This window comes from Scatophagus argus, chromosome 14, assembly GCF_020382885.2.
Source record: "Scatophagus argus isolate fScaArg1 chromosome 14, fScaArg1.pri, whole genome shotgun sequence".
NCBI lineage: Eukaryota > Metazoa > Chordata > Actinopteri > Scatophagidae > Scatophagus > Scatophagus argus.
In genome coordinates, this window is record NC_058506.1 from 17,008,754 (window position 1) to 17,030,839 (window position 22,086).

The following is a 22,086-nucleotide window of genomic DNA, read 5'->3' on the forward strand; positions in this document are numbered from 1 at the left end:
AAAAGCAAGCAAAAGCTTGAAGCAGCAAAAGTTTGAAAAGTTTGTGTGTGTGTGTGTGTGGTCCAGCATGATTTGCATGCTTGTCGATGCTTCTGTGTGTGTGTGTGTGTGTGTGGTAAAGAAAAGGTCAAGTGGGTCAGTTTACTGGGATGGGAATTTAAGTAAGTTTTGTAGAGAACAAATACTAATTCAAAATTGCATATACTCATCCATTCTGTGCTATTTTACATTTTTAGAAATAAATTACGTTTCTTACGCTCTTATCAACACTCCTAATGTTTTGTGTTCTTGCGCGTTGATGAGATTCATGTGTTGTGCCGCTCACGTCCCGATCAATACAAGTACAGCCAGCTCAGCTGTCCTTGAGCCCAGCAGCGATTTGTTCGTGCCTGACACTCCCATTGTCCATAACTGCTTTAACCTAAGATTAGTCTTGTACTGTCAATAGTCTTTATGTGGTTGTCATCCAAGTTTATAATCTTCGGCTCCGTTAAACAGGATCTAATCCTGTACAGAACGAGCAGGGAGAAAGTAATAGTACGTGGAAAGAGAGGAGGAGAGATGGCGTGAGAAATGAAAGCGTAGAAAGTGGGCATTGATTGATGCACTGTGTTGATTTATCGGTTGCTGCGCTGACCTTTTGCAAAGGTTGAAACAGTGTTGCCACCGGAGTAAATTTGCAGGAATAATTGTTTCCGAATGCCCTTTGCTTTAGGTTTTTCTTTTAATTATTCTGGGATAAAATTCAGCAGTCATCCAGAGTATTAAAGTTTTTTTTCTGCAGCCTTCCACATGGTCATTATGTTTAATGTTTTACTAGCTACTAAGGAAAATAAAGACAGATGCACCTATAATTGGACTGAACAAAAACAGAAATCTGACCACTGGGGCTGCATTTTGATAGAGTTTGGTAGCAATTAAAGTTATTTATACTGATTTAACCTTTAAAATATAAATGAGAAATATTTAACATTTTGACAGCATGGGAACATAATGAATAAGCAAGACTGCACTTCAGGTGCTCATGTTGCCAAGCATTTAGCCTGCTAAAGTGCTCCTGAGGGGACTACTAGCTCCAGAGGACCTTCAGAGTAGTTAAATATGACCTTTGACCCAACGTTTACTGTCTAACAATTCTGCAAGAGCGCTTCGAAATTTCTTGTCAAAGCAGTTCACACCTAAGTAGTGCAAGAACTGCAGGCTAAAAAAATAACATGTAAAAGTAGTGTATGAAAAAGAAGTGTGTGTTTTGTGTCTCCTGTGATTGAAGCTCTCATTTTGTCTCACAGGTAACGAGAATAGTGCTGTTGTGGGTCAACAACCACTTCAATGACTTTGAGGGCGACCCGGCCATGACACACTTCCTGGAGGACTTTGAGAAACATCTTGAAGTGACAGTAAGATGAAATAAATTTGGTCCAAATTTAGTTTTTATGGCAGCGCGTTTGGGCTGTAATTCAGTTCATTTTTATTTTGTCAGAGTTTGCCAAACGTAGCTGCAGTCCATGTCTTGTCACAATAGTAGCTTATATCGATCCATTAATATCTTATCATCTATCTATGATGTGAAAACAGCTGGTTTCAAACCTTCTCTTAGCATTTACACTTTCCATTCATAAGTTGTTTTTTTTTTCCCCGTGCACATCCACGTTACGCACCTTGGGAAACAAAAGCAAATTTAAGTTTGTTCAGACTCATCATTTTCCCATTTCTCTCTCCTTCTAAGAAAATGAAAGGCCATTTGCGGCTGTTGAACATAGCGTGTGCAGCCAAAGCCAAGTGGAGACAGATCACCCTGCAGAAGGCGTCCAGGGAGTCGCCGCTCTACTTCAGCGTCCAGGGCGGCAGCGAGAGAGGATTCGGCATCTTTGTTGAGTTTGTGGAACCAGGCAGCAAGGCTGCAGAGGCGGGACTGAAACGGGGAGACCAGGTAAGAGGACATAATGCAGAGTGGCTCCACAAGATATGATACATTTCTCCCTTTGCTTTTATTTAAAGAATGACACGGACTGCTATGTCGCTGCAGCTATGGCAGCAAACAGTGAGCCAGTTCACAGTCTTTTATGATTTTTGGTTTAGTCACTTCTTAACACAACCTTGAAGATTATAAACATCACAGCTCCAGAGTGGCTTTGAGGACAAATTTCAAATCATCATCTCAGCTGGAAGTTGAACTGAGAAACTGGAAGATGAACACAGTTTAATGCTCTCTATAAATTCTGGTATAGCTTGTGAGGATCTGTCAGAACCAACAAATGCTTACTTTATGTTTTCGGGTTTTTGTCCCTCCAGACATATCTAAGTCTGTTTGTCTCAGTAACATCATTAGAGGAATTCTTCAGATTTGGCACCAGCATACACTTGGACTCAAGAATAATTATATTTTGGTGGTGAAAGGTCAAGGTCATTGGATTCTCACGTCCCACCCAGTTCCTGTGAATGTGAGATATTGAAACTTGGGTGACTGTGCACCATGTGACGGAACTTTCGAGGCATACAGCCTTTTGGCAGCAATTCTAGTTTATATTTAAACCATAGATTGCTCTCTTGTGCATCTGACATAAAGCAGCCTTGTTCAAATCAAGCTATCAGGCTGTCACAGTGCACTGAGTACTTCCCTTTTTGTGTCCTTCAGAGAGCAAGTCAACGACATTGTTCAGTTTTTGAATTGAGTAAACTGCTCTCAGATATGCTGAGTCAAGAATAATAATGGTTCATCTTTTCTGGTGGGAATGTAGTGGGTGTTTACTTAACTTCAGACAAATTCCTGGATACGTCCTCATCTACACGCATGTGTCACTGCACATCTGTTGGTTTTGATTGAGTCCTGCTATGATTTTGTCTATTCACATGTCTTGTTTCAGATCATGGAGATCAATGGGCAAAACTTTGAGAACATCTCCATCTCCAAAGCTGTTGACATCCTTAGAAACAACACACACCTGTCTCTCACCGTCAAAACCAACATATTCGGTAAGCGAAGTCAGAGTATTTGCACACGTATCTGCTTCAGTTCATGTCCCTGCTACTCATTTTACATGACTAACAATCCTCCTCCTCGTCTCCCTTTACTTCCATCCATCCAGTCTTCAAAGAGCTCCTTAGCCGAATTGTGCATGAGAAGAAGAACGGCGGCCCTCACATACCCAAAATCCAAGAGAAAAAAGGCAATCGCTTCTCCATCCCCGACCTTCCTGGAGACATGGAGTTCCCCACAGACCACAAGAGCACCAGGAAAATGAAGGCCAACACTGTGTCAGGAGGACGAAACAAGATCAGGAAGATGCTGGAGAAGACTCGATTCAGTATACTGCCACCCAAACCTTTTAGGTAAGAGGATTTATGCTGTCTGTATAAGGGAAGTGCTTGAATGAGGACAAAACTGTGTAAAAGTGAAGGTTTGGGGACAATGAGTGAATGTTCATGTCTTTAAATCTGTTCCACTGATCAGACATGAAGTCAGGATTTTGCAGGTTTTAAATATAAATAATGTGAGTTTTTTGAAGATTTACCTGGTACAAAAGCAATCCTCTCTGACTTGATCAGCCTATTTCCTCTTCATCAGTGTTGTAGCAAGTTCTGTCCCTCTGCTGACTTAAAATATTTGAGGTATGAGCAAAAATCTAAGCTTCTAGCATTGCCACTGGACTAAACCACATATTTCATCTTGTAGAGTGATAGAGAATATTTTAGCCTCTTCCCGTGGCTTGTTCGAGCAGCAAATGGAGAGACTTCACCCTACTATCTAAAATCCTTACCTCCATTTCTTGACAAATAGTGGTACACAGCAATAAGTAACCAAGTGTAAGTTCCATCCCTTTTCACTCTCTGGACATTTTCCTGAAATTACTTTAGAGTTTTACACTCTCTTACTTGAGCTAGTCTGGGATGCAGTACTTTTAGCTGCAGCTGCTGTCATGTCAATAAGTTCATGGCAAATCCCATAAATGTAAAGGGCATGATCATCAACATCTTCACCAAATAACTATTGTCATCGTCATCCGTAGTCATCCATTGTACTTGAAGCATCTGGAGCAATTGTAAGCAATTGTGCAGATGGAAGCTCACATTCAATATTCCAGTCGTAATGTGCTGATACAGGCTTGATTTCATTTCATCACTTTGTGCCTCTTCAGGCCTCATTAAGCTCCATACTGTGTCAGTGTGTGAGAGAGAAGACGCCGTCCTCGTCCTGTTAATTACAGAGCTAGAACTCACACACACACAAACACACACACACACACACACACACACTCTGGCAGAGATACTGTCACACATATTTCTCTCTCCTCCTAGCTCCACTCTATTAGTTTCCAGCCCTGCAGTGATTATATCCGCAAAGACACACAGTTTGCATGAAAACCGATTGTGCTCCTGTGTCTCAAAACGCAGAACACGCTATCACACGGCCATTGATATGACTCGATGCACAGCTTCCAAAGGCTCTCCGCTCCATTCTATTGATTGACTAAACAAGGGCCTTCATTGCGTTTTATTTTGCTCGATGGCACCATTCAAACCACTCTTTGGTTCAAAGGAATTGATGGCTGATTAAAGGGCCTGGCAGTGAGGATGGAGATGACACGGGTGATTTGGATCAGTTGGGATTCATCAGTGCTTGTTGTGGGGGTGACAGGAAGCAGCATCATAAAGCTGTCTACTCTGCATGCATGAAAACAAAGGTACAGGCTGTGCCTACGACAATATATTGAAGATACTGTGCAGCTTTGCCCACACACACACCTACCAAACTCGCTGTCATTTTAAGGACGCATAGATTCTCACAAGGATGCAACCTGTGACCACAGTTGCAATGGAATAGTCAATTCTCAATCTCTCCCACAGAGGCTGCATTTTAAGTGCCTTTATTCACTTCTTAAACATCTGGCAAGTTTAATTGAGCCAAATAACCTTGTTTAACGATTTAAAATCCTATTCAGATGCTCTTATGTATGTGCAGCTTACGTTCATAAACAAACCCACCGTCACTGCTGCTGTTTCTTTCTGTACTTGGCTGACATTGTGCTCCACTTCAGACAAGGATTTTATATGACAAGGACACTCTGGCAATAAACAAGCCGTTTTTCTGCCAAATTAAGATTTCCTGGCCCGTGCGGACAGCTTTACACACAACCCATATTGACCAGCCCAGGTGATTTACATTCCGCAGATTGGAAAGCAATAGACAGAGGTTTCAGCCTTTAGTCAGTTTACCTCAGAAGTACGAGGTAATTTAGTGAGATGAGGATAAAGTGGCAACCCCATGTCTCATGATGCCATTTTCATCCTCTCTGCTGAAACAGTCACATGTACAAAACCATGATGCATGCCACGATTGTTGCAGCTCAACATTCGCCGTAAAAGGCGTCCTCGTTTCATACAATTCCAACAACAATTATGACATATTCCCACCTTAAAACTGCAGCGATTGTGCAGATCTCATGTGGTCAGAATCACATTATATAATTATGTAAAAAATGTAAAAACAAAAATGTAATGATTATGTCCTTTCTGCTTGAGATGATCACTGAAGTCTCAACTCACTAACGACTCATTTTGTGTGAATAATCCTGTAGTTTGCTGCATGTGTATGCACCTGTGCTGGCATTATGAAACTGCTCCTTTTTCTGCTTATTTATTTCAGCAAACCTGTCAGTGTGTTCGGAATTGTGTATATTCTGTCAGCCTACACGTGTGTTTTTGTGCTGTTTTAAGCTGGGCCTTTTCACTGTGCTTCACCTGTATTGCTGAATCACTTCAGCAGAGTTCTGCTTCTGTTTTTTTTTTCTTCTTTTTTTTCTTTTTCACGCTTTTCAATGTCGTCTCTTTTCCTGTTTGTCTCTGCTGCTTCAGGGGCCTGTTTGGGTAAGACCTCTTGCGTAACTCCCCATCCTATAACCGTTTTATTCAGTGTTCATCTGCAGACCTGCACACATGCACACACACGACCATCGACCTTCAGCAATATTGCTAGAGGACTGCATTTATAGGTTTCATGCTAATTCCTTTAACACGTGAATCTCACTTTTCTGCAAAGTCAAGGTGTTCCTATTCTTCATTTTCACATTCAGACTTTACAGTTATATTCACGGCTTCTTTCTTCTTAGATGTTCTGTTATTCAACCAAACACTGTGTTCTGCAGGGATGTTGCAGATATCAACGAGGCTTTGGTTTATGACTTACATTTATTGCAGATGTTTTGCCCACTCAGAACACCTGGCCTCAAGTGACTCGGACAAATAACTGCTTTCATAATAATTTAGAAGCTGGACAAATTTGCCCGCATGCTTTTGTATCCTAGACATCTCGTTTATGCCATATTTGAAGGGCCGCTATATGTGGCAGGCTTTTCTGTGAACCTGTCATGATTAGAGCCAACAATACCTGTCTAGTCTTCCTGAGCCTCGTGCTATCCTGAACTGGCTCAATTTCACCATTATCCTCCTTCTAAATCCCCTTTGTCTTTTTTTTTTCTTTTCTTACCACCGTCCAAGTTATTTAATCAACCTATTTTTTCTATTTCTTTCCATCTTCTGCTCATGACTGTTTTTACAGTTCTATCTTTTTTCATCTTTCCATCTTATCAGTGCTGTACCTATCGACTGGTGAAGATTACAGAGGCTTTGTTACAGCAGCACTGGGCTGTGTGTTAGTGGAAACCCTGCATTACTGCACCATGTTCAGTACATACTGTGCAGACACACGCAGCCACAGGGAGGCTGTGGTTAATATTCAGGCAGGATGAGAGATGAACTCAAGGCTCGATCACAGACTGTCACTCAATGTGTATTTAACATAAAAAAAAAATCATTGCAGCGTTTAGGTGCTCATATCAGATCACATTGCTTCCATTTTTTTTATCCTGTTATCGTGCTTTTATTTTTTTTAATTTTCACGCTTGAGAAGTCAGTCAGTTTACTCTAAACCTGACTGTATTAAAAAGCCCAGTAATGTTAGCCTGTTTGCATTCCAGTCAGTCAGTTTTTGCAAAAACTTAAATTAATTAATTACTTTTTAACTGGTCAGTTTATCTTTCGTATTCAATTTAATGTCGCCTACAGCTGGGAACAACTGAAAAATAGCTGACATAATGATAAATAATCCCAGGCTTTCCAACAGACACTGAACTGAATTCTATACAACATTAAAAAGTTATCAGAGTCATCAGACCTTCAGGAGTTTGTCATTTGAGGTGGGGTTATTCCAAATCACAATACCCAACCTGTCTGTCAGTGGGTTTGTCTCAGAAGAGTTGCCATTTCCATCACATGTATGCAGATCCAGACAGTCTAATGAGGCCATTATTGCAAAGGTTGATGTTTGCATATCCCTGAGCGGCGGCTTGTGGGGGCCTGGCGCAAAAAGGGTCTGTCTCTCCAGTCCAGTTCAGCCTCATAATGTGACCAACTGCTGGACGCACACAAGAGAGCAGAGGGCTAAACACCTGCAGGTGTTTTCAGAAGCTAAGGGACACAGTGTACAAATGTGGAAAGAAAAGTCAAGGGAAAAATATCTGAGCGAGCTTAAGTCCTCTTTACTTATCACTTCTTTTCATATGTGCTCTGCTGTCTGCTTGTTTGTAACTCTGTTAGCTCGTGTATACCTCTCTCATTGTATCGTGTCGTGTGTGTGTGTGTGTCTGTGTTTGGTGTACTTGTGTGTCTCCGTCTCCGTGACTGTTCCTTATCAGTTCCTGCCGTTCATGAAACTGCCTCATGGATGCATTTCGGCTGTGTCACTGCTGCGTATTAAAAGACAAACATAGTGATGTTGATATTTTGTGTTGTCCTTCTGCGAGAGTAGACATTTTGATTTCATCTCCTGGTTATTATTATTGTTATTATTTTTTGTGAGACTTTTGTTGTCAGGCTGAAGGGAAAGCACTCATTCTAATGCTTGTGCTTAAAACTCATAAAACAACAAAGAAAAAACATTCGGGGAGTTTTTTGAAAAATGTCTACTGCTGCAAAATCTTAGGCTACGTTCATTTTAGAATCGTAAGTTGGTCTATGATGGAGAAAATCTAATTTTCTTCCTTCCTTCTCCTTGATACCATCTCTCCTTTCCCCCTCTCCAACCTTCACCACCCCCTTCTCTGTCTTGTCCCTCGTCTCTGTACCGTCCCTGCTTTCCTTTCTAGTGATGGCGGTATGGGTCAGTCTCAGGACGACAGCATCGTGGGTACCAAGCAGTGTCGTCACAGCGTGGCCATCATGCCCATCCCTGGCAACCTGTCGTCCAGCAGCCCCGACCTGCTACAGCCGGCCACCAGCGTCCTCGACTTCTCCAACCCCGCAGGTAAGGCAACACGACCCAAGCCTCAGTGAAATCAAAGGTTTTCTGCGTGGACACAACTGAGGAAATTCATTCTTCTGCTTTTGGTTTGATTCATTCTTTTGCTTTTGGTTTGATTCATTCTTTTGCTTTTGAAATGCTTTTGGCAAGAATGTACCCAAACCTCAGGAAACTTTCTGTTATTATGACTCGTGTGGCATTAAATTTAAAGTTCAACCTAAAGAAAAACTTTTACTGCAGCTTTGGTCTTCCTGTGTTGTTGTAACATGTCACTGCCAGTCAAACTTAGACAGCAAAATGTTTTTCCAAAGATTTTGTACCTTTTTGTTTTTAGTGCCTGCGATATCTCCATTTTACTTTTATGCAGTGTATATTAGCATCAGAAATCAACCTTCTGGTTAGAAAGTGCTAAAATAAAAACAAAACTTGAGTTCTTAAAACCATAAAAACAAGTTCAAGCACTTTGAGTGGAAAGGAAGCACAACTTTCATTACATAAAAAGTTGTTCATGGCCTTATTTCAGGTGTCAGCTGTCGAACAAGTCATTGCTTCTTTCCTGAAGCTGTTTGTCACACTTGACTTGAGACCTCAACCTCATTTGCACAGTGGAAGACTCCAATGCTCACAGACACTGAGCGGACAACCTGTCACCCTTGAACATAATCACATAAAGCAGCCGTAAAAGAAGCGTGGCTGTCGTGTGCTTTTGGTCTTTCTCTTCTCTCTCGTCCTTTGTCTTTTTCTCTTCTTGAAATACACAAAAAACTCATCAGAAACACTTGCTGACAAAGGAACACACATCCAGTCTCTGAAAAGGAGGCAGCTGGAGGTTTGTAGCCTAACTGCACACACACATATTCACACACAGAGACACACAGCCTGGAGGTCTTTCTTTCTGAGGTGCCACAGAGGTGTTTCAGGATTGTGTCCGTCTCGCGAGAACTAACCTCCTGGACTGTAAGACTTTGTTTACATATTCCTCTCCTTTCTGATGAGCTTCTGTGCCCATAATTTATTAAACATGAAGGACTCCCTCTGTGCGATGTGTGTGTGTGTTTGCGTTAGTGAGATTGAGATATTGACGGAAGAAGGTCGAGAAAGGCGCAGTGGAAAGGTGAAAGGGAGTGAGAGAGTGAACGTGGTCCTGATTTATTCCACCGGCCATTTGTCAATGAGCTACACACACTCAGACGGACGCATGTACACACATCTGCTCGTAGATTGCTTGTTTCTAGACCTATATATTACATGTGGTCGCGTTGCACTGGAGTACAAACACACACACCAACTGGGCCTCATTAATCATCCACCATTAGACCATGTTTCCTTTAGTCCTCTGGCCTCCCATTAGATTTAATAGTAGAGGGGAGAACAGCCTGCTCACACTGAACCCTGTTCCAGATGCTCTGCAGGGCTTGTAATCCCTCCAAGGTTCTACCTGTAATTACATTAGCATCACTATCACTTTCCACTGTCCATACTCGTCTCAATGAGCAACATGTCTGCCAGTGTTGTAGTTTACAGTCAAGAAATGTTTCCAGTAAAGTTAATGTTTTGGAATGGGCTGACTTATTTTTTTGACGGTTTTACACAGCTCTTGGCTTCTCTTCAGGTGCCATTTAGGTTCGGATGAAATCATTTTATAACCAAACATAATTCCTATCTCAGTTGAGACATCCTTGGAATAAGGTGGTTAAATGCAGTCCAGCTTTGCGAGACTTAAATTAAGTTGAAGTTTTCTTTTTAAAACTTTACACAGTTTACAAATTGCCTGATGCTTCACAGTAATCAAAGAAAGTGTATGTTTACTAAAATATATAAATAAAAGACAAGCAAGCCAGTGCCTCAGAAAAGTTCACAAGCCCTCGAGTTTGTTGTATGACAGGAATGGTTTATTTATAGTTTAGATTTCCTGTACTGGAGACGCTTTGCAGTCTTTTCGTACAATAATCTTGAAGTTGGTTTTGAGTCAGATGAGAAGAAGAAATTGAATCAAAGAATTGCTTATTTAACCGAAAATTTATCCACAGTTTTGTGCCAGATTTGATTAATAATTTAAATCTTGTTTTCTTTTTCTTACATCTTAAGTGGTGGGACAAAGCAAGCAATCTGACAACATCAAACTGTGAAATGGGAATCTTTCACTTTTATTCAGCCCCTCTCAGACATGATTAATCATTTAATCGTGTACATCCACATTTCTCATAGCAAAAGTTGGACCAGTTGGAGAAGTGGAGCGTGGACATTAATTCCCATGATCCTCAGTTTCTTCTTTTGTCTGCTCTCTGTTTCTCTCTTCCTTTCTCTCTCTCTCCCTCTCTCTCTCTGTCTCTCTGTCTCTCTCCCCTCTTGCGTCTCCCTTGCTGTGATTTTAAACAGATGTTTTAGTGTCGACATGATGAGTCACACTCAGCTCCTCTGGTTTCACATGAACAGATTAAGGCTGCACTAGAAACTCCACTGGTCTTCCCTCCTTTCGCGATGTTTCCACTGTTTCTTTGTACTCCTCCCACGCTCTCTTTTCTTCTCATATTCACTGTGTTTTCTCTTTTTCCTCTCTGCTTGCCAAGCCCTGGGACTGTACTGTAAGTATACTTAGCTTCAATGCCACTGTTTGATTGCGCTGTAGTACATCCTCCTCCCAAATGCCCTGTTCATGTCTTTTTTCCTAAATCCTTGCACTTATTTTCCGCACTCTGTCGTTGCATCTTCTGCGTCTTACTCTTGGCTCTAACTCCCAAACATGGACACACTCCTTGTTCTGCACCCTTAGCTTGTTGAACAAGAGACCAGATGTTCAGTTTGAAGGCCTCGTGCTCAGCTGCAGCAGATTCCTCACCTTGTAAACACCCCTGAAAATGTCACTTTGGTCTGGTTAGATGCTGATGCTGATGGGCACATTCTGCCCATAGCTTGTAAGCTACTGCGCAAGTTTTCTGTGTCTTTTGTTCCCCTGCTGCAGGCAACAGAGTTGAGCCCGTAGGGTGCTGTCAATCAAACGCAGCCACCAACACATCCGTTTAGCCTCTGAGACAAAAAGGAGCTTGAAACAACATGGATATGGCTTTATTGTGTGTTGTTAATGACTGACTTTCATCACACAGAGGCATCGTATCAAGTGACAGTAACTGGGGTAATAAAATTATAAAAACATATCATAAAGCCTTATCCTTGAAGGCTTTAGCTTAGGAGGATGTTTAGGAAAAAAGCCTCCTCCTAACAAGTGTAGTAACACACACTTTTTTCACTTGTGTTTATACTGGTGTCCTGGCGTTTAACCTCAGCTACTCTACTCCACTCTCCTCTCAGCGCCTCAAGCCACCATGCCCCACCCTCTTCTGCTCTGTATGCTATAACATGTGATTTATGTCCTCCGACTGTATGATGGAGTGGCTGGGAAATCTTTGGGAAACAGGAAAAGAAGAGGAGGAGGAGGAGACTTGCCTCTTTAAGTGCAGTATTTGCAAAAACCCAATACTTTTTATTTTTTCTTCTGCGTAAAACTCCTCTTTGGCTTCGGTCCGTGAGTAAATTCTCTGGCGTTGAAGACAATGAATGATACCTTATTAAAGATGATAATTGATTGGATGCTTGTCTGGATGGGCAGCGATTGTCCTCCTGTGAGCAGGTCGGGTCGCAGCTCGTCCAGAGGATTAAATATGATTAAGCCCCCCGGATGTGATAGCCAGCTATTTAGCCGAGAGCTTCCCACTCTCTAATCACAAATCACAGCTAATGAGACACAGAGCACTTAGCTTCCACTCAACCCACCCTCACCACACTGCTGCACATAAACAAGAGAGGAACTCTGCTACTGCGGCAACATCGGAAATACGGAGGGAAGCCACACACTGATGCAATGTTTGTATTTTTTAGTTTTGTTTCTGCACATGATCGCCTCCTTCAGCAGAAAAGCCAGTAATCATTTGAGTGATGTATTAAGTGCATGTGTCACGTGATTTCAGTCGATAAGCTCGCAGCCCATAGAGAGCTCTTTCATATCCAAGATTGACTTCAATGTCATCAAAACATCAGTGTGTTCACATTCAAGGAACAACTGAATGCAAAATAGAAACACAGAAAATGAAATTCTCACTCGGTATACGAAACAGAAAAACATCTGGATGCTGGTATTCAGAACAAGCATGGTGAAAAGCTGTGAATAAGTTGCACATATGAACGTACAAATGAAACTACAACAAAATCACAGAATAGAAAAAGAGAATACATGAATTTGTCCCCAGTCAAAATAGCAGGAAAGAAACAGGAAGCAACAGCAAAATTGACACACATGGACTCTTCCCCACTTCCCTTAAAGAGTCCTCACTTCTTTCATTCATACATCACACGCAGTTTAAACAAGCAGAGGTGATAGCATTCGCTCTAATGTTATTGTTACCTTCCACGGTTTGTTTTTGCCTATTGTGCTGCTGCCGCTGCTGCTGTAATGATGCCGATAATAAAGCTGCCCCGGCTGTTGCCATCTGAACACACACACATACACACTCACCCAAAGACCCCCACAGACAGATGAGAGATCTGTGTGCTAATAAGGGTGGAGGTAATGACTTAGTGTCTGAACGCATGTAACCCCTTTTCTGCTTGGTAAACCGGAAGGCGCAGTCTCATCAGTCAGTCTTTGGTTCTTGGTTTCTCGATGATCTCTTCGTGATCTCCCTCCATTTTCGCTTTACGTGATGGGAGCTCTTAGGCTGCCTGTGGCTAATGGGCCGTACCCTCTTCCTTACTCAAACATGGGGATCTTTAATGCAGTATTTCACTCAGGGGGAACATTTCTATTATTTAACACACATCTCACCGTGTGAGTCGGGTGCATCCGCTCCAGTATCAGCCGCCCCAGGAAACTGTAGCTTGTATTTTGGCTTCTTTATTGCTGAATGTTGTTTTAAATCAATCTCAGTAAGTGATTTAAGTTTAGGTGATTAATTATTGAATGAAAATATTGCTTTTCCGACAATGTTACGTGGAGTAGGCGTGAGCACTCTAACTTCTAACTCAGATGTATGACTGGGTCACACGACTAAAAGAAAGTGAGAGAGGATCACATGCGGATACCAGTGGACTGATTGTCCCAGAGCTCACGTGCATGTTCAGCACGAGATTCCTGCTGCTTCCATGACTGTCACACGCCTCCAACCACTCTGTCGTCTTCTTTCTAGCTGCATGCATCCTTGTGTCTTTTTCTTCATCTTAAGCTTTATGTGACCCTCAAATCGTCCGTGAAAGATTAGTAGCCTGTGATGTAGTCATGTCATGTGCACACATAAAGCCGGAGTGGTTAGTGATGTTTGTTTCTGATATACGGTGCAAGAACTAATACGCCATTTGTTTAAGCATGTATCCTTCTCACTATGTTGAACATAAAAAGCGCAAATAATGCTATGAAACTAACATTATGCCAGGTGTTGTGAAGCTTAGAAACTATAACTTTAGAGCATTCCTGACATCAAATTGTTGAAACACTATTAGTGCACTACTCCAGGCAAAAACTGCAGTACTCTTAGCTCTTAGACAACTGTTTTATTGTGTTGTTATCTGAATTACCTTGTGTTTTATTTGTTACAGTGTTGGCCTCCAAACATTGTAACCACCAACACATCCAAACTTAATCAGTCACTGACAGCTCTCCTCTTTTTTCTCTTCCTCCCTCAGACATCCCAGACCAGGTGATTCGGGTGTTCAAGGCCGACCAGCAGAGCTGCTACATCATCATCAGCAAGGACACCACGGCCAAGGATGTGGTCGCCCACACCGTCAATGAGTTCGGCCTCATCGCGGCACCCGAGACCTACTCCCTGTGTGAGGTATCAATTAGCCCTGAGGGAGTCATCAAACAGCGCCGCTTGCCCGACCAGCTCTCCAAACTGGCTGATCGGATTCAGCTCAACGGCAGGTACGGAACACAAGAATTTACACTGATTTTAAATATGAGGTTTAATACAGGGAACTCCAGCATATAAGATGCGGACACGAGTGTTTCTGTCTCCACAATGTTCCACGCTGGTGGAACAGCCTACCAGCCACAGAAAGAGCAGGGGCGTCCCTATCTTCCTTTAAAAAGCACTTACAAACCCATCTCCTCAAACTGTACCCTCCTAACAACCCTAACCCTCTTACACCCTTTACTCTTTCATGTTCTCCTGCTTTCCATTCTTGCTCTTCTAGGTAAGCAATTCTAGTTATGTTTTACCTCTTATTGCTATAGTCCAATTTTATTGTACTGAAACTTGTTGTTACTCGTTCTGTATGTCGCTTTGGATAAAAGCCTTGGTTAAATGAAGTGTAATGTAATGTAGTGTACGGTCTCTGCAACTAAAGATAAACAAGGCAGCAAATGAGATCAAATAATTAAATAATAATTATTTACAGCACATCCACAGTGGGAAGAAAGCATCTGGAAGTGAAACATGTCATATGAGTAATTTATATAGACCACTGCTTGGCCTCCACGCCCAGAAACAAGAAGCTTTTCTTTTCTTTGTGCTCAGTATTTCGTACAACTGATGTGAGCTTTACTCTGAGTACTGCTTTCTATCCACTGCAGAAGAACTGAATCACATACCAACCGTTTACTGGGTACTATTCTGTGATGTTGTTAATTCACTTAGGATCTCCAAGGTGTAAATCAGTTCCTGAGTAAATGGCTTGAATGAAAACCAGCAGGGCTGCAGGTGCCGAAGAGCAGCATTCAGAAGCACTGTCCTAGTTCAGTGGAATGAATAAATCAAGTGGCATTGCCCCATAAAAAGGCTGGGAAATGTGTTTAGTTGCATGTGATGCTGTGTGTTTATTCTGAAACAAAACACCAGTGCCAGTATGTTGTTTTTTTTTTGTTGTTGTTTGTGTTTTTTTAAGATGTCTGTGGTGCAGCACTGTCATCCTGATGCCCGACACATTCCCTTTTTAAGATGAAAGTTAGTAGGACATGAAGGATAATTGGACTGCAGCCGTAAAGTTTGCCTTAAAACGACTCCTCCATCGGTTTTTCACACTTTTCTCCCCCTCTCCTGGTCTCCTGTGGTCCCCTCATCAATCCCCTCCCAACTAGGTTAGCATGAATATTTCATCCTCTGTCAGGGGCGGAGGCCTCAGCAGACAGCATGGCGCGTCTGGAATTATTCATACACACACTTGCATGCTCACACGGGCGCGTACAAATATATGGATACAGACAGTCACCTTCTTATACACAGTCACGTGTCTGTGCACTGATGGGCATGCAAATACTGCATTTAGGGCAGCCCCGTGTATGTCCGTGCTTGCATCTGTACGCACAAATTCTTACCAAGAAAGTGTCAAACATGTGTGGACAATAAGACACTCTCTTACTGAGAGGATGCTCATGGTTATTGGTGTTTTTGATGGATGGCTGAACTGCATGGGAAGAAAAATGTTACACTGTGAGATATTAGTGGGGAAAAGGGTTAAACTGTGTGAGGTATCAACATATATAGACAGCTCCCCTCACTTCATTCTCTACTTTCCCCTTTTCTTTCTTTTCAGTCCACTGTCATGTTTGGCAGTATTTTTTACATGTATACGTGAAAATATTGCAGTGTCAGCAGGATGCACGTGTATTATGTATTCAGTTTGCAGTAGTTGTATTTATGAGGAGCAGCAGGCAAATATCTGCGTCCTTCTCTCTCTCTCTCTCTGTTTCCTGCATCCTCCGTCTCGTCCCTTTCTGCAGCTGATGATTGACAGAAGATATAACAAGGGACAGGCCAAGCCAACAGCAAGCTGTGTTCACACTACCAAAATCCAAATAGACACGCACACACACAGACCCAAACCACCACCAATGGCCATTTACATTGGCTTGGTTCCATTGACTTTGCACCACTTCATACATCATTGTTTTAGAGGATCGTGTTTATATTTATTTTAATTTAATGAGCCCACGGGTAAAAATGTAAATTTCATTCACTTGAGAAAATTGGACCGTTAAAGAATTGGTCATAGGTCTCCTCTCCTCTTGTCCTCTCGCCTCTCCACCCCTCCTCTTCTCGTCTCCTGTCGTCTCCTCTCTCTTCCTCTAATCTTGTGTCGTCTCAGACTTTATACTATTGAAGTGTGTCTACATGTTCTCAGAACGTCCTGAAAATGTCTTAAAATCTGAATCTGTTCAGCCAGCCTTCAATGAAGCAGAATAAGCAAAATAGTTTCCATTTGTTTCTGAGCGTGAAATACATCTTTTTTACTTTATCCTAAATGTACGTTCAGCTCGGTCGTCTCACCTCACGTCCTCTCGTGTCCTCTTGTTCGCTGCTCTTCTCTTCAGTTCTTCTGGCAGAGTATCAGAGGATGAGAGGTTTAGAGTCATGCCCATGCCAACACTGGCACACACTGTGGGCTGTAGATGACCACATTAACGCTCCATTAGAGTGGAAGTAGGGGGCGGGTTGGATTTCTAAACGTATAGCACATAACAAGGTAAGAGAGATGGCCTTCTGTTGGAAGCTCTCCCAGAAAACTGCTGGAGATCAAGCCTTTCGTTTATGCATCTGTCGTCTTTCTTTCCTCCGATTTGCTGAGTCCCCCCCTCTCTCTTCTCTCACTTTGTCTCTCCCCTTCTTTACCCCAAGGTAAAATGTGTCCACAATCTATCAATACTACCAGAGTTATTTCCCCTCCTCAAACTAATCTTAAATCGGAGACAGAAAATGTGCCCCTTTAAGATGAAATGTGAATGAGAGGAACATTCGAGAGATTTGTGGGTGTTTTGGTTTTTTTTTTTGTTTGTTTGTTTTTTTTAATATGTGCTGAAGTTACAGCCGAATGAAAAACTGGATCCTCTCCTCCTACCTGTCTGCCTCTGCAGCCTATATTAAAGCATCTGAGGATGCTGCAGCTCTAAAAATACACAGTTGGCATCACTTTCAAAGCATTTTACTTTCTTAAACTTAGTTCGTCCTCTTCTTTTCCTTTTTTCTTTTTTTTCTTTTTTTTCGGATTTCTGTCGCTCAGGGGGTTTCTCAGAGATTACACTTCTTGGATTTGATAAATTGTCAAGAGAAGTCTGGGAAAGGCAGAGAGTTTTATAGATAAAAACTACGTAGTTTCTTAACGCCATTCCACTGTGGGGTTTTATAGCAGGACCAGCTCCAGCAGAAGCTAAACTCTTTGTAAAAATTTCTCTGTTAAAAATAAACATGTCAAACCAGGAAGTATTTTTCCTTGATAGCAGTGCTCCAACATCCATATCTTGTCTTCTGTCCTTCTGTTGCCCCCCCCCTCCCCTCCCCCGATAGGTACTATCTGAAGAACAATATGGAGACGGAGACGCTGTGTTCAGACGAGGATGCTCAGGATCTCCTCAGAGAGAGTCAGATCTCTCTGCTCCAGCTTAGCACCATGGAGGTGGCTGCCCAGCTCTCCATGAGAGACTTTGAGCTCTTCAGGAACATCGAGTCCACAGAGTATGTAGTTGTTTAGTGTTTTAACTGGTTCATATGATAAGCTTGGCCAGGAAAAAAGAGGAAATGAAACTACTGATGGCGTACTGAGCATCACAGAATGTTTTTTCTTGCACGCTCCCTTTTTGTCATGGTTCGCAGGTACGTAGACGACTTGTTTAAACTAGACTCCTCAACGGGAAGCGGTAATCTGAAACAGTTTGAGGAGGTTATAAACCAGGAGACCTTCTGGGTGGCCACAGAGATCCTCAAGGAGCCCAACGCCATGAAGAGGATGAAGACCATCAAACACTTCATCAAGATCGCCCTGCACTGCAGAGAGTGCAAGAACTTCAACTCCATGTTTGCTATTATCAGGTGGGCTCATTGCTGGGTTTGAAGAGTTTTCATGCACTCTGGCTTCCTAAATTTAGTTTAGTGACACATTCGCAGTTGTAGCACCAAAGATGGGATTCTTGTTCTTTTCGTCATTTGTCTCCTTCCCCTCATGCTCAAGAGAACCTTCCTCACCTCCTCTTCCTCTCTCCCTCATCCTCGTCAGCTCATTGAATCAGCCCTGGTTCTCCCAAACCACACAGACTCTACCTCAGCAACCTTACCGCATCCCAAGAGTCCCTTAGTAACGGCTGCACTTATTGTTTGCTGCTGTTGTTAATTCCCACTGGCTTCCATGGCTTTGGCTCTATATGGCTGGTAGAGCTGAGGGTGTGTGCACTCCAGCCCTGTTGTAAGGGGCAGTTTGAGCTGACAAGCGTGTTTTAGGAGTGAACCTGAAGATGTGATTGTGTTGAAAGCCTCTGCTGCAAATGTATTTGTTTATACAGGAGAGTTATTCTCTTACTTACCCCATATAGACAAAAGTATGCAGACACACCTCTTTATGGGGCTGGTTTTCAGGGGTTTGGTTAGGTCCCTTCCTCCCAGTGAAGGGAAATCTTTATGCTTCGGCATACAAAGACATTTTGCTATGCTTCCATCTTTGTGAAAGCATTTTCAATATTAGCTAATAATAACTTAATTTATATAGCCCCTTGTAAAACAAAAGTTCCAGGTGCAAAAATGAAATAGAAGAAAACATTCATGAGAAAAAAATACAGTCATTAAGAACTGTATTGTCATTGTGCCTTGTTGTTTATACAGCATCACTAGAACTCACCGTTTGCCCACTTGATAATCCTCAAGGTTCTCTTCTAGGACCACTTCTGTTTCCCCTGTGTTTGATCTCCTGTAAAACAGCCAAAATGTCATTTTTATGCAAATGTCTCAATTTTTTTATGTGGTGGCATCTCATCAGTCTTTCTAGTGCTACGTCTGCTGAGTCTTTGGAACGCAGTTTAACATCCTTTTTTTCCTACCAAGGCAGAATCAACAAACAGATTAGAAATAACAGTGGAGAAAACTAATGCTTCTTTCTGAATTCTGTCTGCTTTTTAATGGCAGGAGAGGATGACCTCAGCTAAGCTTCTCTTTGTCAATCCTGATTATGATTACTAAACATATGATGTTTTTTACACACAGTGACATCATTGTGGCTTCAAGGATTCAAGGAGCTTTATTTGTAATTACAGCTATGTGTCTGCAGTACATACAACAATGAAACAGCGTTCCTCCAGGATGATACATGGCGCGACACAGAAGTAAAATAAAATAAAAATATTAATTCCTATATTAATATAATTCATTGTCACACTGTGTCAAAGAGACCTGCACATGATGCCACTCCTTCCTCTTGCTCCATGTTTACTCTTTACTGCTGCATCCCAGTCCCGAGAGTAATCATTCAAAAACAACACGTCATGTTCTCTTCTTGGCCCAGTCTGGTTAATAGGTTGTTCAGACACTTTTGTTTTGCAGTGTGCTCTTTTGAATCAACCAACCACATAACCAAAAAATGCAATGGTGTTATAGCATACGTTTTAAATGTCATTATAGGTGCGATATGTTTTATGTCTGCAATAAAAGCTTCTCTTGAGTCCACTTTAGGTCTGGATTCACAGTTTAAGGAGCGCAGCAGTATGGTGATCCTCTGCTCGCTGCTGTAAAAGGCACTTTTGAACAGAAGTGTCTGACCTCCACGTCCCTTTACACTGCTCCTCACAGCAGGATGTCTTTGCACATATGGCTCTCTGATGCATAACCTGCCTAGTGACAGGGGCATAGCTGCTGTGTGTGTGTGTGTGTGTAAGAAAGATAACATCCAGGGTTTCCCATAATGTTTCATGGTGGACACACCCTGTTCAGCTTGCCTTAAATTTAAGAGCACCACCACTAACATCATTTATGCAGGAGACATGGGATTGCGTGTGTGTGAAACAGTAATGTACCGACCAAGAGGGGAAAACGGTGAGGAAAATAGAAAGGTAGTCGCAGCAGCAGCAGCAGCGGAGGTTAATGAGCGAAAGAGAATGAGACAGGAACTGGAAAGATAATGAAAGAGGAGAACTGAAATAAATGCTGTGCCAGTCATAATTATCAGCTGTCTAAATGAGTCTGCTCAGAGATGACTTTGTCTCAAGGAGTCTTCTGCTCTGGAAAATGGAGCCCTCGCTAACTGAAGCTGACTAACTCGAAAAGTGGCAATTAAGCAAATGTCAGTATAGGATTTTGCTTGGGATGTATGTATTAAAACATATGCAGTAAATCTATACTCCTTCTTTGTCGTCCACTCTCCTTTCCCTCTTCTACTTCCTAATTTCTACCTCTAACCCTCCCCTCGCTTCCTCCAACCATAACCTATTAATCTCTGTCTTCCTGCTCCCGCTCTCCCACCTTCCTTGCACCTCTTTCCTCTCTCCTATAGCGGTCTGAACTTGGCACCGGTGGCTCGGCTACGGAGCTCTTGGGAGAAATTGCCCAGCAAGTACGAGAAACTGTTTGGAGACCTGCAGGACGTCTTCGATCCGTCCAGGAACATGGCCAAGTACCGCAACATCCTGAGCAGCCAGAGCATGCAACCGCCCATCATCCCGCTGTTCCCGGTGGTCAAAAAGGATCTCACGTTTTTACATGAAGGTAGATGTTGCTACCTTTCCTTGAATTGCCCATAAGCTAAAAAAAATAAATAAATAAATGAGGCCATTTCTGGAAGTTTGACATGTACAGTTTAATGTCCCCTAGTTCCTCTGTGATGTGCACAAGGTCAATTTCAATCTCACTCAGAAGGCCTACTTCTGCTAAGGGCTTCCTCACATTGCCTTTTTGAGACATCACACTGACTCAGGTCAAGAGCGCCCAAACTGACTTCTCCTTAAAGATTTTCACTTACATGTCGAGCCATGTTAGGAATTGAAAAGAAAGTTTCCCTAAATTTGGCTGAATTAATTTGCTAAAAATTCTCATATGGCCCCTCATGACTCAGTATGATCGCTTTGATCTCCGAGAGGAATGGCAAGAACGAGACCAGAACAAGGAGATTTTTACTTTGAAGCTTCCACTCAGAAATAGTGTTATGATCCTGCAAATATCCCAAAATAATGATCATTTAATCATATCATTTTGACAGCTGACCTTCACACTCACTGTTTTTGTGCGTGTGTTTTGTTTGTTTGTTTTTGCATTTTTCCTCTCAGGCAATGACTCCAGTGTAGACGGGCTTGTGAACTTCGAGAAGCTTAGGATGATCGCCAAGGAGATCAGACATGTGGTGCGGTTGACCTCAGCCAACATGGACCCGGCCCTCATGTTCAGACAGAGGTTGGTTGTTTTTCATAACGAGAGCCCTCACAAGCTTTCAAGATTGACCAATTTTGCTTTAACTTGATGCTGTTGGGGCTGGTTTCATGTATGCGGGTCTCTTAAAATCCCTACGTGAGGCTTTTAATTAGCTGTATCACAAAGTGTCACATCGAACTTTTCTCTAATAAATCCACGAAAACATAGGTCTTTCAAGGGTAATCAGGTTTTTATTTTTTTAAAGAAAGTACATTGAGAAAAGGACCCAGTGAATGGTTAATTTGCATTTTGGGGAAATGAACAAATTAAAGAAAAGCAAAATCATCTCTCTTCAGTTCTGTGTATCTTTAAAACTTACTCTTCCGTTTTCCGTCTGTTGCAAAGAAAGAGGCATGAATGCAGTGTAGCAATGCAGATCACAGGTTTTAGAAAAGAAATCTTAACTACAGAAGATTGCAAATGTGAGCAAAAAGGGGACCACTTCACACTGTACTTCCACCAGCCGACGTGGATCCTTCACAAACTGGATCGGGCACACACTTGAGTTCAGGTTTGACTAATTCCTGCCCGCTTCCTGTCCAGTTCACGCCTCTTGTTATTTCGATTGCATTCCCCTGCTGAAACGTACAGCAGCAGGAGAACACAGAGCCTGGATCGGCTGGAAGCGAGGTAGAATTGATG

General features: G+C 42.2%; 1 protein-coding gene across 8 annotated transcripts in view; it reads left to right on the forward strand.

Moving 5' to 3' along the window:
* Positions 1-22,086, forward strand: part of rapgef6 (Rap guanine nucleotide exchange factor (GEF) 6) — a 131,769-nt gene that overhangs the window by 96,688 nt on the left and 12,995 nt on the right. For all 8 annotated transcript variants that reach the window (XM_046409892.1, XM_046409893.1, XM_046409894.1 and 5 more), the window contains 10 exons: positions 1,290-1,397; positions 1,727-1,930; positions 2,865-2,973; positions 3,087-3,330; positions 8,142-8,299; positions 13,970-14,210; positions 17,569-17,736; positions 17,875-18,090; positions 20,534-20,745; positions 21,303-21,426. In XM_046409892.1, the coding sequence (XP_046265848.1) occupies positions 1,290-1,397; positions 1,727-1,930; positions 2,865-2,973; positions 3,087-3,330; positions 8,142-8,299; positions 13,970-14,210; positions 17,569-17,736; positions 17,875-18,090; positions 20,534-20,745; positions 21,303-21,426 (1,784 nt within the window). The remainder of the gene's footprint in view (positions 1-1,289; positions 1,398-1,726; positions 1,931-2,864; positions 2,974-3,086; positions 3,331-8,141; positions 8,300-13,969; positions 14,211-17,568; positions 17,737-17,874; positions 18,091-20,533; positions 20,746-21,302; positions 21,427-22,086) is intronic.